Raw genomic sequence first — 14,115 nt, forward strand, 5'->3', positions numbered from 1 at the left:
AAAAAATCATCCGTATTTTGTTATGGCTTTATAGAAACGAAGATAAGGTGAATTCAAAATTACAACATCTACAACCTTTTGTCAAATTATGACCTGACACTGGTTTTAACGTCTGTATTGTACTGTGTTCTGAATCCCTGTACCGTCAACAGTGTGGCAATGACTTACTCGAGTTGTAAATGTCCAGTGCCCACACCCCCTCCCTTACGTTATTAATCGATGTCTGCCTGCCGTCACTCCGACCATGCGTGTGGAACTTTCACGCGCCATGCAAGCATCCCTTGTCTGTCGCTGAAGATGTGCTGTGAAGAGAGTCTCGTGCTGTTGTGACCGTCAGCTGTTGACTCCAGTCTCCCAACTTTGTCCGAGCTGTTTACTCGATCGTTTCGTCAGTCGCTGGTTACTGTTTCTCTCTCAAACTCAAATACTGACGTGCTCCAGCCTCGATGTATTGATCCACGTATTTGCATTCAGAAAACATAAACACACAGACAGGCCGACTCATGTGGAGGGCCAGGGACTTTGCCCATCACTCTGCTGAGTGGTCTTGTCTATCTTTCGGTTCGTGACAGTATGACGCGGAAATAGAGTAGGACGACGTTTTACATCAACAACACGTATGCGGTAACAAGTCATTCGCTAAAATCACAACAGGGGTTCCTGCCGAGCTACCGAAGAAGCATCGTGAAAGCTGCTGTAGATCCTTCATTTCTTTATGCAACAGGATGTCGAATTACATGTTGCATCAGTTATCAGTCGTGACTGTACGACGTACATGTAACAAATTCAACGGTACAAGGCGTCTCCGTCTACTTTTTAAAGCAGCACTGACATAGGTACTGTCATATGAAAGTTGAATGCTGAACAATGCTCATCAATACATTACCTGTTTGTAAGCTAATATTTTATTTTTCCTGGATATTTTTATTTGCTGGGACATGTCAATCAAAGAGTTTCAGGCGGTAGTAGAAAAGGAATGAATGGCCTTTCAGTTTCCGATGGTCGTTTCAGGCAAAAACTTGTCGGGGTGTGGCGGACAGCATAATTGGTTGAAATTGTTATTTACATCATTTTACCACATACATGCAGTATCTATCCCCTTGCCATTTGCATAGCTCCGTAATGCATATCTCAGTTGCATGCCTATTCTCAGCAATATGCTATGCTAACAAGGAAAGTTATTGAAGATATCTTTGGCCAAAGCTTTGATGTGTTGATATAACAGTAGCCGCCTTTGTTATTGTTTTACGTTGAACTTTTACGTAGTGCCATTTAGCCTATTCGTCGACCTTGAGGCTGAATTGCCTTTGGTTCAGCCGGATTTGGATCCGTCTTTGGCCCGGCATCATCCAGCCCCAGGGCGTAGCCCGATAGCCGGGCCGTGCGGATCTGTCCGCTCCGAGTGGCCAGTACGGGCGGTAAACGTGATCCCTGCCTCCGCCCCTCAGCCACGTCAATCTCCGTGTATCATATCAGAACTCGGGCGCCGGGCCGGTCAGTCTGTCCGCCTCGGGCTCCGGGTCTGTCTGTCCGTCCGCCGGACTGGCGAGCGGACGACGGACGGGGAACGCGAGTGGAATGTGCCGACGCTGCCCCGTTGGAGAGGCGGCGCCGGTACCTATCAGACCCGCCGCTGCCAGGCTCACGTCTCTCACAGAATCACAGTGGACCGCCAGCCTCTGCGGTGCCACAGTGAGGGCCTGAGAGACGTCCCCGGCGACGTCGGTGGCGGTGGCGGACGAGATTACGATCAGGCCCGGTTCAGAAACATGTGACAGTAGTACAACAAACCAGACCCAGCTAAATCTCCATTGCACCTTTATGGCTTCAATTGTGGCTGATGATGCGTCAACATCTGACTGGTCCCTAACTAAAATGTGCCTTCCCTTATCGATGGAAAGAGGACCGTGCAGGGGTCTGTCCTGATTAATTGTCAGGATTCAGGTTTCTGCAAACAGAAACCATGAAATTTAACACCGATAACAAATTGAACACATTGCTGCCGGACTAATTCACATTCATGCATGGCGAGGAGGCCGCTTTTCAAGGGGAAATAGTTTTGCAATAGAACTCTTCTTCAGCCACCAAGCCATTGCTTCATGGTCCATGGATACAGGTAAATGTTCCTCATCGGACGTCGTTTTTACGCAAGCTGCTCGTCGGCTTATTCGTGATTCCCCAAACGTGCATCCAATTTCAGAACGCCGATAGACAGGATATCACAACGGCGACGGAGGCTGTCAGAGATATTGTGACGTCACGGGATGAAATGTAACGTCACGCCGGACTGGTGACGTATCGCTGAGCCGGTAGTCGCCGGGACTGAAGCGCCGAGCTGGCGGAGAACCGCCGTTCGACGTAGCTCTGCGGTGCCTTCACTCGTCGGCGAGCAGCAGGTGCCGGCTGGAGCCGAGCTGCTGACTCCGGAGGCCGCCCAGCCCCATCAGTCGGCTGGTGAGGCGCCGCTCGGCCGACGCCGGGGTCCTCTCCATCTCACTCCCTTCAGACCCGCTGGAGCGAGCCGTCGGCCTCTTTCCGCGCATACCGCCGAACCCGCTCGGAATCTTCTTCCCCCGCATACCGCTGAAGCCCACGGGCACCTTCTTTCCTCGCATGCCGCTGAAGCCGTACGGCACCTTCTTGCCCCTGAGCCCGCCGAAGCCGCTGTACACCCTCTTACCACGCAGACCTCCGAAGCCTGACGGCGCCTTCTTTCCGCGAAGGCCGGTGAAACCGAACGGCGTGCGGTCGGCGCGTGTGTACAGATCATCGTAGAGGTTATCCAGCCTCATGAGCCGGTGCAGTGGGTAGGTAAAGCGGCGGTGTCGGGCCACCAGCGGTCCGCCGCTGTCGCCGCTGCCATTCTCCGGCCAAGTGGCGTTCCTTTTGCCGCGCATTGCCAGGAAGCCGATCCGCGGTGGTCGTGCGTGCAGAGTTTGGGCAGCGACCACCGCCAGCAGGCAAACTGTCAGGCCGGCCAGCTGGCAGACGCTGCAACACAGACAGACAGGTGTCAGATGACAGGTGTTTCAGAAAGTGTGATAGACGTTGCAACACAGACAGGTGTCAGATTAGACTGCTGACTGATATTGCAACACATACAGACTGGTATCAGATTAGACTGCCTACGGACGCTGCATCACAGACATGAGACAGATTAGACGAAGACACTAGAGCACGGACAGAAAGACATACTGTCAGAGTGGACAAAAGCATTAGAACACGGACAAGTCCGAGTTAGAAATGAGCTGTTATACGGCATGTATTGAGAGCGGACAGATGACAGAATAGACTGTCAGATTCAGCTCCTCACAGACAACGGAGCACAAGCAGACAAACTATAATGCTAGTCACAGACACTGGAACATAGCGAAATAGGCATGTTGACTGCTGACACTTGACAGACGTTTACAACACACTCCACCATACAGTTTTGACTTTTGACAATCGGCTTTCTTGGATGAACGACGATTCATAATAATACGAAGGCCACCGGCATGCTGTGTCATCCGAAGACTATTTTTGACCATAAGCGTGAGATGCCGACACTGTAGTGGGATCGCGATGCACGCACATTGCACAGTGACATCGCATATTACTCAACTGAACAGACTCGTGCTTAGCAGCCTACCATTTTATTTGCAAACGCAGTATACGTAGAGTTCTACACCTTTTTTCCTTCAGTTTGAAAAAGTTGTAGCTCAATTTGAAAAAGATGAATTTCAATTTGAAAAAGATAAAATTCAATTTGAAATGAAATAAATTCAAGTTGAAAAAGCTGAAATTCAATTTGAAACAGATAAAGTTCAATTTGAAAAGAAACCATGTTGAGTAACTTATTAGGGGAAGGTGCCCAAATTGCGCCATGCTTAACTTAATGTACTATTACTCGTAAAGGGATGGATGGAGAGCCGGGTAACGTCTTCTAATTCGTAATTTGATTAATTTGATATAAAAAATGCCCTTACCACACTTCTTAGTACTTACTTGCATGCCTCTATGCAATAGGTACCACGTAACGAAACGAGCGAATGTTTGGTATCTGTATTGATGCCATGACACAGAGATCGAAATGAATGGGCAGGTAATCGACTCTGCCAGCGGACAGAAGTCGGACCCGCTGCGACCCGGCCACAGGCACACATTTCAAAGCTGAAAACAGTGCAGTGGTGCAGCAGAGCCGCAGCTTAAGCAGGGACATCTTAAACGCCCATCGGGAGGTCGTGTTCCTCGAGGCACCCAGCGAAGTACCCCGAAGTACCTTTACGAGTCGGTTAACGTCTTCTAATTCGTAATTTGATTAATTTGATATAAAAAATGCCCTTACCACACTTCTAAGTATATTAAGTTGGAGCAATTTGGGCACCTTCCCCTACTAAGTTACTCAACATGGTTTCTTTTCAAACTGAACTTAATCTGTTTCAAATTGAATTTCAGCTTTTTCAACTTGAATTTATCTAATTTCAAATTGAATTTTATCTTTTTCAAATTGAAATTCATCTTTTTCAAATTGAATAACATCTTTTTCAAATTGAGCTACAACTTTTTCAAACTGAAGGAAAAAGGTGTAGAGTGCATGTGGTATGGAGCAGGTCGTGTCATAAGACTTGGGCAGAATTTACTTGATGCGATTCTGAGTTCTGCTCACTCGATCTTTTTATAGTTGATAGTTTGGTGGCAACTAATCGAATTTTGTGAGCAAGCCCATTGTGCACCTTTTCAGAACGCCACTTGACGCGCTCGACGAGCGACAAATGGACAGGTCGTTTGAACTTTGAACGTTGTCAGTTTGTTTGAACAGCAAATAAGCCGCGCCCGGTGGGTAACCGTCTTGCTGAAGAGCACCCCAGCAGTTGATGCTGCTCTGTCGAACCAGGCACTCACGCATGTATGGCGTATGCTCGGGGCTATAGCGGTCTTTGCAACTATTCTACAGCTCAACTTTTGATGTACCTTTTTAGTTTATTATTTCTGCAAGAATTTGATACCGTTCCACTTCTCCCTGGAGTTCTAAATGCGATTTTAGCGTGACGTGAGCTTCTGATGCGCCTAATGCACAGGTGTCGCTAAATGACTGAGAAACTCATTTAAAGAAATGTTTCGCAGTCGTGTGCTGCTATGTTTTCGCTGTCACTGCTGAATGCGCTCAGCGTTGAAATCGAATCACCGTATGGTCAAACACCAAGTGTGGCTCTATGACTTGCATACCAATGCTTGATCGAACAGATAATTTGGAAAAATACTCGCTTGACACAGACAATAGGGAAACAATCTCCGTGGCTGTTGCCAGCTGTGCGACTTCACCATTCCCAGACTTCTCTGTGTATGACGAATACTGATCTGATTACGGCTTATGTGACTGCCATTTTCGTCGCAGATTCGAGGCTAGGCAGGAGTCAGCAGAACACCCTAAAAGCAGCGACTGTCGTGACGTGTGTTCCCAACAAGTCGTCGGTCAACAGCGCTTCCCATTAGTTTCCAGAATGAAATCAAAGACGAACTGTCACAAAGATGTGACTCAGTTGTTTTGGTTTGGATGTAAAGCCGTCTTTGGTATACAGTAAGTCGGGATTTGGCCTTTGAATGTCTATAAATGCTTAGGGCGGATAGTTACTTTGTCCTACACCCCTCTCTTGGTTGGTAATTTCTAGCCGAACTTAATCAGAAAACCGTTTGAGCGTTATCATGGATTAGCGGTGGACGGGTGCCTCGCCGCATTCCTTCTACGCCCGTAGGCGTTGTTGACTCCGTAATGGTGATATATGTATATCTTATGCCGATCTGTGTGCCACGTGTGACCGTGTTGTTTTATCTCACTCTGATCCTGTACTAACACGTACGGTAAGCAGATTAGCGGGTCATTAGGCTCGTGCATTTTATACCCGTTGATGGGCGGTTTGGCTTGCAAAATGCAAATGCTACTTTTTAGAAGTTATTACCATAAGAATGTCCAAAGATCTCCAAACATGTTTAAAAACTACCCAATAATTAAGACTTTACATTGTAGTTGTAAATGCTTAAGTAAAACGTCAAAACAACGTTTTATACATACAAGATCCAACTTTGGTATTTAATTTCCTTTTAATGTAATGTTACCGGCCCAAAAGTGTTTATCATATCGAGAGCTGAGCTTTCTTTTCACCAATCAATGCCATGCAACATTATGCTTTGAAAAAATGCTGAGGCATAGCAAGTGATTTTTTAATGTTTTTGAAAGCCTGCTGCCTTTGTCCAACCAAATTCCGAATTGGACATAGGACAAAAATCGGAATTCCGAAGGTTGAAGTTCCGATTAGCACCACTAGTGCCTAACTACCCGAATAGAAGCAGATCTTTCATCCGAATAGACTACTGTGTAGAAGGTAAATGTTTGAGAATAATATAGCTTTCTTTTCTTGAGCATCTTTACAGAGCCCGAGGTCAGTTCCCCCTTGGGACAGCAGCAGTTGGGTATACATGCGCGATTGTTTATCTTCTAAACACACTCTCTGGCTGGCCAAACCATACCTCCGTACCGCCCTGCTATTCATACGCACACCACGGAATATATAGTCTACGGCAATATGTAGTCTGTCGTAGACTATATATTCCGTGCACACCCCCACGCTCCGTTGGTCTTTTTCACCGCAACTACAGATCTTCATTTTTCCATTGGTCATGGTGTCGACACCGAAATCCGACCACACCTGACCCGGGTCAGACTGGCGCGGCCTCGCTCAGAGCGGGGTGGGCGGCCGGGCCGGCTCCGCGGACAGGGTCAATATTTACCGGCCGTAATCAGTCTGGCAGTTGCGGCGAGGTCGGTGGGAACACTGACTCGACTCGGCCCGCAGTATGTGTGTATGCACCCGAGTGACGAACATACTGACCAGAAAGGCTAGCTGTGGTCCGCCCACCACTCTGAGTCGCTCAGCGCAGGCAGGCAAAAGTGCCAGTTGATGAGAGAACTTATTTATAGATAAATTAGAGCTGACAGATAATTGATGAGAAATCGATCAAGGGAGCTGATGAGAAATGTTATGTATGGTATCATTAGGCGAGTCAGAAGGCATTTAAGCTCAGAGCCACGTTGTGCCCAGGGACAGGGTGTTTCTGTAGGTCATTATCAGATCAGGTTCCATCGTCGCTCGTAGGGGACCATGTTTGTGTTTGCTGCTGCGGCTGGTCTTCGGTCTCTGGTGCTCCGATAGATTTCCTCTACATATACAGTCACCTTACCTTGTAAGGGAATCGTTCCTACGAGAGGAATCTAGGCTTAGCCTGTCGTAAGGGTAGAGTTGCCTGACATTACCCACGGACAGGAGCGTCCCAGGCTGGACTAGGAACAGCGGCCGATCAAAGCCCATCCTGGCCCACCGGGGTGGCCCATCCTGGCTCACGGGCTCAGCCTGGTCCCAGGCAGGAGAGGCCGACCTAGCCTGGCTCTTGCAGCCTAAGACAGCAGCAGCCAGCCTGGCCTGACTCAGGCAGCCTAGTAACCGGATCAGCGGCAGCGGCTGGCAGAAGTTTTCGACTGCCGATGATGGCCCGGCGGCAGGTGTGACCACCGGACAGCTGCCGTCCCGGACAGCGGCCACAAATTGTCGCCGAGTGTCCGGGTACGAGCCGTGACGTCTGAATCACAACCAGTCAACTATCTGGAGCAACGCCCCGAACTTGGCCGATACGCTGCGTCTGTGATTAGGATGGGTTATGAGGTGACGATATCAGTTCTTGATGCAGCGGTGCAGGCTAAAACTGTCGTCCAGAACTCGGTCATGTAATTTACTTCGGCTAAGATTCTGCCGACTCAGCCCAATCTTACCAAATGCCGTGAATGCGTATTCACGGCATTTGGTAACATTCAGAACTATTCCACATTCACTTATTCATTCGTTCAGGCAACATTCATAATCATTCACGCCAGCAAAATCATTGGGCAAGATTAGCGGGATGCAAATAAAGAGGGTATCTTTGATATCAGTGCCGTTAACTCCGGCCAGTGCTGCCAAATCCTATTTACGGCATTGGTAAGATTGGCTGGATTCGGTTAATTTTATATTGCTTTAATTGTCAATGGATACCATTCTCTTTTTATTAAGGTGATCATAATCTATTTACACTAAACCGTTGGTGATTTGCTGGATCATGCTATAGCCTTCCGGCTTAATTTGTAGTTTTCCTATAAAGTATCATGCTATGAAATTCCATTGGTATCAGGTTTCACTTCAGTTTCGTAATAAACGTGATCGCAATGGAAACATTCTCGTCTTTAAATGTTCAAAGCCTGAGCTTCAGCTTTTTGATGCCTCCAATTCCTAGCAAACCTTATAATCAACTAGATTTACCACATCACCCCGAGCGCTGAAATCCTGTCCGGTACCGCTTTGAAGTCGCATTGCTGTTCATGAAGGCGACTGTGGCATCGGCTTTGTGGCACTGCATTGTCCATCGCCTCCGCGGCCCCGCTCAGCGGCCGATATTGACGGCCAGCTTTGGGACGACTGCAGTGAAGAACTCTAGCCGCTCCTTTCCTCCACCCGCCAGTAAAATATGAACGGCGGCCGGCTCGGCGAGGTTTGGACAGCCGTCAGATTTTCATTAAATATCGCTGACTTGTATAGTGGAATTGATTTATCGATGTTTCTGCTGCCGTACGATGTTCGTTTGAGAAGACTTAAAGGGACCCTCCCACCTTAACATTAGATTTGAGTTAGAGGTGGCAAAATGTGGACCCGAGGACCCGGTCCAAGGAACCAGTCTGGACCCATATGGGTCCAGACCGGTTCCTGGAAATTTTCTGACGGGTCCAACCGGGTCCTACCATAAACTCTACACCTTGCACACTACACATTATTGCAAAATATGAAGTGAATGTTTCTTTGCACACAGTAGCTCATGAGTATTCCCAGTGGGAAATAGGCTGTTTTACATGATGGAACTAGTGATACCTACAAGTAGTTTGCATTAATTGACTTTTGGGGAACGGGTCCAACTGGTTCCGATTCCAACAAAGACCGGGTCCGACTGGTTCCAGAAATGTCCAGCCGGGTCTGGTTCGAGTCTGGTTCCCAAAATTTTCATCTTTTGCCACCTCTAATTTGAGTTGAGATAGCCAAAATGGGGTCCCTGGCTCACAATTACCGGTTTCGGCACTCACAACATCGAGAAATGCCTTAAATCGGAAATATTGAATTTCAAAATTGCAGCATTTTGATTCAGAGGGGCTAATGCATAGGAATACCCCTCTGAATGTGTGACGTCAGCGCAGATATCTAAGGATTTTTAAATGTTTGACTAAAACGTTTTGTAGCACGCGGTGGTATACGCTACTTTGCGCGCAACAAATGCCGCACTTTCAAATAAAGTCGCTAGGAACAGCGGAGATCCCAAAAAGTAAACAAAAGTAAAAGTCTAATATCTTGAAGACCGGTGAATATTTTTCGATGAAATTTGGTAGATATTTGTTTTTGCTCTTTCTGAACCGAGCGACATCACTTTCATGCCAATTCATTAACTTTTTTGAAGGTGGGAGGGTCCCTTTAAACATATCTGAAGTGAGAATGCTGCGGTCAGCCGTTGGAACAATATGGTGTCGGAAGAAAAACGTGAATTTCTAACTATTTATATGTCTGGTTATCTATATTTCCGTGCGAGTAGTCCTTTGTCAGTTATTGTTATTCGCCATGATTAAACAATTTTTAAGTGATTGATCATCTTCACGATTAATCATCCCCATGACTCGCCTCATTTGAGTGGGCCAGTTCCGGCAAACCATGCATGGTTTGGCTACGTTACGATCAGCTAGCGAGAAGAAAATACGGGTAAAAAAGTGCTAAGTATGTGCTATGTACATACAATATGCAGTGTCTGAACACTGAGCGAGGAAGCATTCCTCCAACGCCTCTCTGTGGGCGCCAATGACGGAGATGTGTGCCATGCGGCACAGTCTGCATCTCAGGCGCCCGCCACCACTGCCATCTAGCGACAGAATCGTAAGTGTCTGTGCCCGGGAATTTCTGACCTCCGGCTCATTGTAACAGTCAAATCAGTGCTCTTTTGATATGCTAGCGATGACCTGGCTACATTCAAAGATGTGCTAGGCGCTAGCTGTGAAAACATCCACGAATCATGTGATGATTGCACTTACGACTAAAACATAACCATAATACATATAGGAGGCCGAACCGGCCCTGAGCTCCGAGAAGCGCCGTCCACATGCGTTACATGCGCGTTTCTCTGCGAAAGGTGCATATTTATTTGTACATGCTGGTGTTAAGTGAGAATGCTTTTGGGGAAGTGACGAGAAAGACTCGTTTTTACAGCAAAGCGTTTCTAGCGAAATCTTGAATGTGACAACACCAAGGAAACCTTTCATCGAATCGATATTTGAAGTTTTGAACTATTTAGATGAGATCGGCTTGTTCCTATTTGTTTGCGAGCTAAACACATTGTGGCACTACATTCGCGTTAAGAAATTGCAGATCCTATGGAACGCATGATAAGTGACACCAGCATTTAAAAGGCTTACCACTGGCTACTCAATATCGTGGTTTTGGCTCAACATGTTTTTTCCGGCAATAGGAAGATGAATTGGTTTATACTGGCAGTGATCAACTGTTCTATCCATAGTTTCAGCTTCTGAGTGCTATTGATCACATCGGCCACCGTGAAATCGAATTCAGCCCACACACCCATCACCTTTACAGTAATGTGGCATCGCCTGATGATGCCTCAATCAATCATTACTTCTCGTTTCTTTAACATTTTGATTATTTTATCCCGCTAGGGCTAAACGCTACAATAAAACATTTTCTCATGCTCAAGCAGTGTACCTATGAAAATGAAAGATTAAGAATGGTTTGATCTTACGGATTTATTCGTCTTCTGTTCCAGCGTTCTTATGTTTTAGCAGTGCCTACTTTCTGTGTAGAACTCTGTTCGCCCTTAATGCGTTTGTTTGGTATTAGATACTTAACCCGCGCCATGACGGGGCTGCTGGACCCCTGGGGTTTTCGACAAATATCCCAAAAGCGACTGTGCGTGACGCTGCCGTTCTTGGCACCCTTTTTAATGCATCTTTTTACACACGTAAAAATGTCAGCCCCAGGTCGCTCAAGGCTAGGCCACAGGGCCACGATATATGACTACCTCAGAAAACTTTCCGATGCTCGCCATATAAAACGCTTATCTCGGAATCTCGATATCAGTGCCTTAACGTCATCAGTTTTGTGACCTTTCCATTACAGATAAATCAATGGGAGAAGATTGAACTGCGCTTCTTTTGGGCGAAATTCATACTCAACGCTCAAACATCGGAACAACAGGTAAACAAGGCATATTGGATTGGAATATTGCACCCATGTACCCCTCAATACCTCTTTGATGGCCTATAGTCAGCTGGCCTAAAATTGACCAAAGTGCTTTCCTCGTGATTTTTTCCCCTTTTCCAAACGCTGCTTACCTCGGATCACTAAGTGGCCTGTAGGAGCTGAGTTAGACGAGAATTGTTCAAACCCCTCCAGCCCGGCGTGGGTGGTGCCGAGCACCGCCCCGGCGGGGGTTAATTAGGGGCATGCTGTTTTCTTGGAATATATCCATACAAAATTAGCTGAACTAAAACAATGAAGCTATGAGATAACTATGTCTTCACATCAGCTTTTTGTATCGCTGTTCATTGTAGCCCGGCTAACATGCTGCGATAGTGACATATGTATATTCAAAAGTGTCACAATCGCACTCGAAGACCCATGACCAAGCAATAAATGCGAAACGTTGGGTAATTTCTTGCGTTTTTCCCCCTTTTAAAATGAATTCAAAAGTTTAGGCCATACATACATGCACTATAATATGTCACACCTGTCTATTGATAATCCTCAACATGCTGCGATAGTGTAATGAATAACATTGTAATGTGTCGTTGGCCTCTTTCTTTTGTAGCTAATTTTGAGTAATAAGTGACGAAATGCCAAAATGCACATTCAATCAACGATACTTTTTACACATATGCTGTGTAGATTGCATAAAATGAGTAAAGAGAAAACGTTTCTCTGCAACAACCAACAATCATTTCCATTTAGTCCCTAGCCTGCCCCCATTTACCTGTACATGCTGCGCCGTCTGTAGCCGAGTCTTTGGGTCCCTCCGTGCCGCTGTGTCCGATTCTGCCGCTGTCTGCCCGACTGTCCGCTGTCCGCTGTCCGCTGTCTGCGCCGCCGCCGGCTCTGGACGGGCGGCGCCTCGCTCGGGTGGCGGAGGACGGGGCGCGGCGGCGCCTCTCTCCCAGCGGCGACTGACCTGACCCGAGCAGCAACGGCGGCCGTTTGCCACCGGCTCACGGTGGCAGTCTGGGCCGGTCGGCCGCCCGCGCACTCCTCCGCCCACCACCTCCCGGCCGAAATTGTGACGTCACTCGTCATTCGCCCAATCAACGGCCCGGAAAATTGGCCCCGTGACTCCCACGCGCGAATGAAAGGGCTGCCTTACTTGGTCGTTACGTTTTTCCGTGCTTTTGGCATTTATTCACCACAATCTGCTATTGTTGTCTTATAATTAGGGACTGTAAACTAATCAAAAGTTATAACTTGGAAAGAGCTTTTTCTTTGGTGTTTATGTCACTCAACTGAATATAGTCACTGGATTTCCACAATAGGTATCTTTCTGCTATTAGATTTTCATCTTTGTTTACCAGTAAGTACCCACTATTTAAACGGGTTAGAGTAAACCTGCATTTGACTAGCTGTGTTGTGCAACCGCGAATATTAAAAAGTAAGATATGAGAACTTACCTTCAATATTCTACCGTCGGCGACAAGGCGAGCTGATCCAAATGTACCAGCTGTTCCATGGAGGTGTCGACCTGATTCCGAGAGACTACTTTGCATCTGCCACGGACGGTTGTACTCGAGGCCATCCGCGGAAAGTCCAGGAGCCCAGAGCCCACACCAGACCAAGCAGGAAATCATTCAGTGTCAGGGTCGTCTATGATTGAAACTGCTTGCCTCAAACGACTGTGGAGCAGCTCAAATCAAGACTAGATACCCACTGGACAAACATCAGGATACGATATCTGATGAGAGTTAGAGAAGTTCGACTTGTCATGAGCTTGATAAGAACGATTCCCTTCAGGCAAGGTGGCCTCTAAATTTTGAACGAAATTGGGTATGGTAAGGTAAGATTCACAGTTTTATTTATTTCTGTCTCCAATATGTATGTTACAGTTAGTATGCGAAATCCGTTAGTTTGCAAACTAACTAGTTAGGATGCAAACTACCTAGGTACGTTGCAAACTACCTAGTTACTTTGCAACGGAACTAGGTGTGTTGCAACGGAACTAGTTGTAATGCGAAATCGACGAGGCAGTGGCTCTATTTGTCGGTTATATTCAACTTTTATGTAAATTTTAACAACGGTTGTTTAACAACGGTTGTTAAAACAAAGCTGTGTTTTTCTAACGGGTGACACTAGACATAAGACGGGTGGTCACATTTAGGAAAGAAACAGTGAATTAACCGGATTCGACTACATAACGTTACGATCACTGGCTGATCCAGAGGGGGAGGGGGGAGGGCGCCCGAAATCGCTCCGCCATCCACGCAGCACCCGAAAGCGACAAATATTTACTTATTATGAGAATGAAACGAAAGCTGAACAACTTTTATAATCAAATACTTGTTTTAGACTGCACAGCCGTGTGTAGGGGTTGGAATCAAAATCCGAAAGGTTTTGTGAATTAGGAGTAACTTTTTGGGATTATGTCTCCCGCAACGTTTAAGACCATCTTTCTGGAACCGCTAGTGATGTGATCACCATAAATGCGTAGACATAAGCGGAAAACAAAGGTTCTGCTGCCGATTTCGGCATATTCCAGAACCGCGCCGCTGACGAGCTCCACAACTGGCTTCACAACCTTCACAACCGATCAGTCTGTGACGCAACCTGCCCTTTGGTCATTGGCTGTTACCGAATGACCCGGCACCGCTAGGCCACCTGGCTAGTCAAGTCGCAGTAGGAGTCGGCCGTTGAGACAGATTCTTGATCGCACGCTTACCCCGGACCACGGGCCATGGGACCATGGGACAATACAGTTTAGTTCTGTTCTGTGCGGCGGCGGTGGTGACTGGTGTTGCAAAATGAA

The 14,115-nt window shown here is 47.0% G+C and overlaps 1 protein-coding gene across 1 annotated transcript; it reads right to left on the reverse strand.

Annotated features, from left to right (window-relative positions):
• Window positions 1–435: 435 nt before the first annotated feature.
• Window positions 436–12,322, reverse strand: LOC122381851 (tachykinins-like). Its single transcript, XM_043366557.1, has 2 exons — window positions 12,082–12,322; window positions 436–2,991 (listed from the first exon to the last, which is right to left on the reverse strand). The coding sequence occupies exons 1-2, from the start codon at window positions 12,087–12,089 to the stop codon at window positions 2,376–2,378; spliced, it is 624 nt and encodes a 207-aa protein (XP_043222492.1). The 5' UTR covers window positions 12,090–12,322; the 3' UTR covers window positions 436–2,375.
• Window positions 12,323–14,115: the final 1,793 nt, after the last annotated feature.

Source organism: Amphibalanus amphitrite, unplaced genomic scaffold (genome assembly GCF_019059575.1).
Source record: "Amphibalanus amphitrite isolate SeventyFive unplaced genomic scaffold, NRLGWU_Aamphi_draft 000129F_arrow, whole genome shotgun sequence".
In the NCBI taxonomy this organism is placed as follows: domain Eukaryota; kingdom Metazoa; phylum Arthropoda; class Thecostraca; order Balanomorpha; family Balanidae; genus Amphibalanus; species Amphibalanus amphitrite.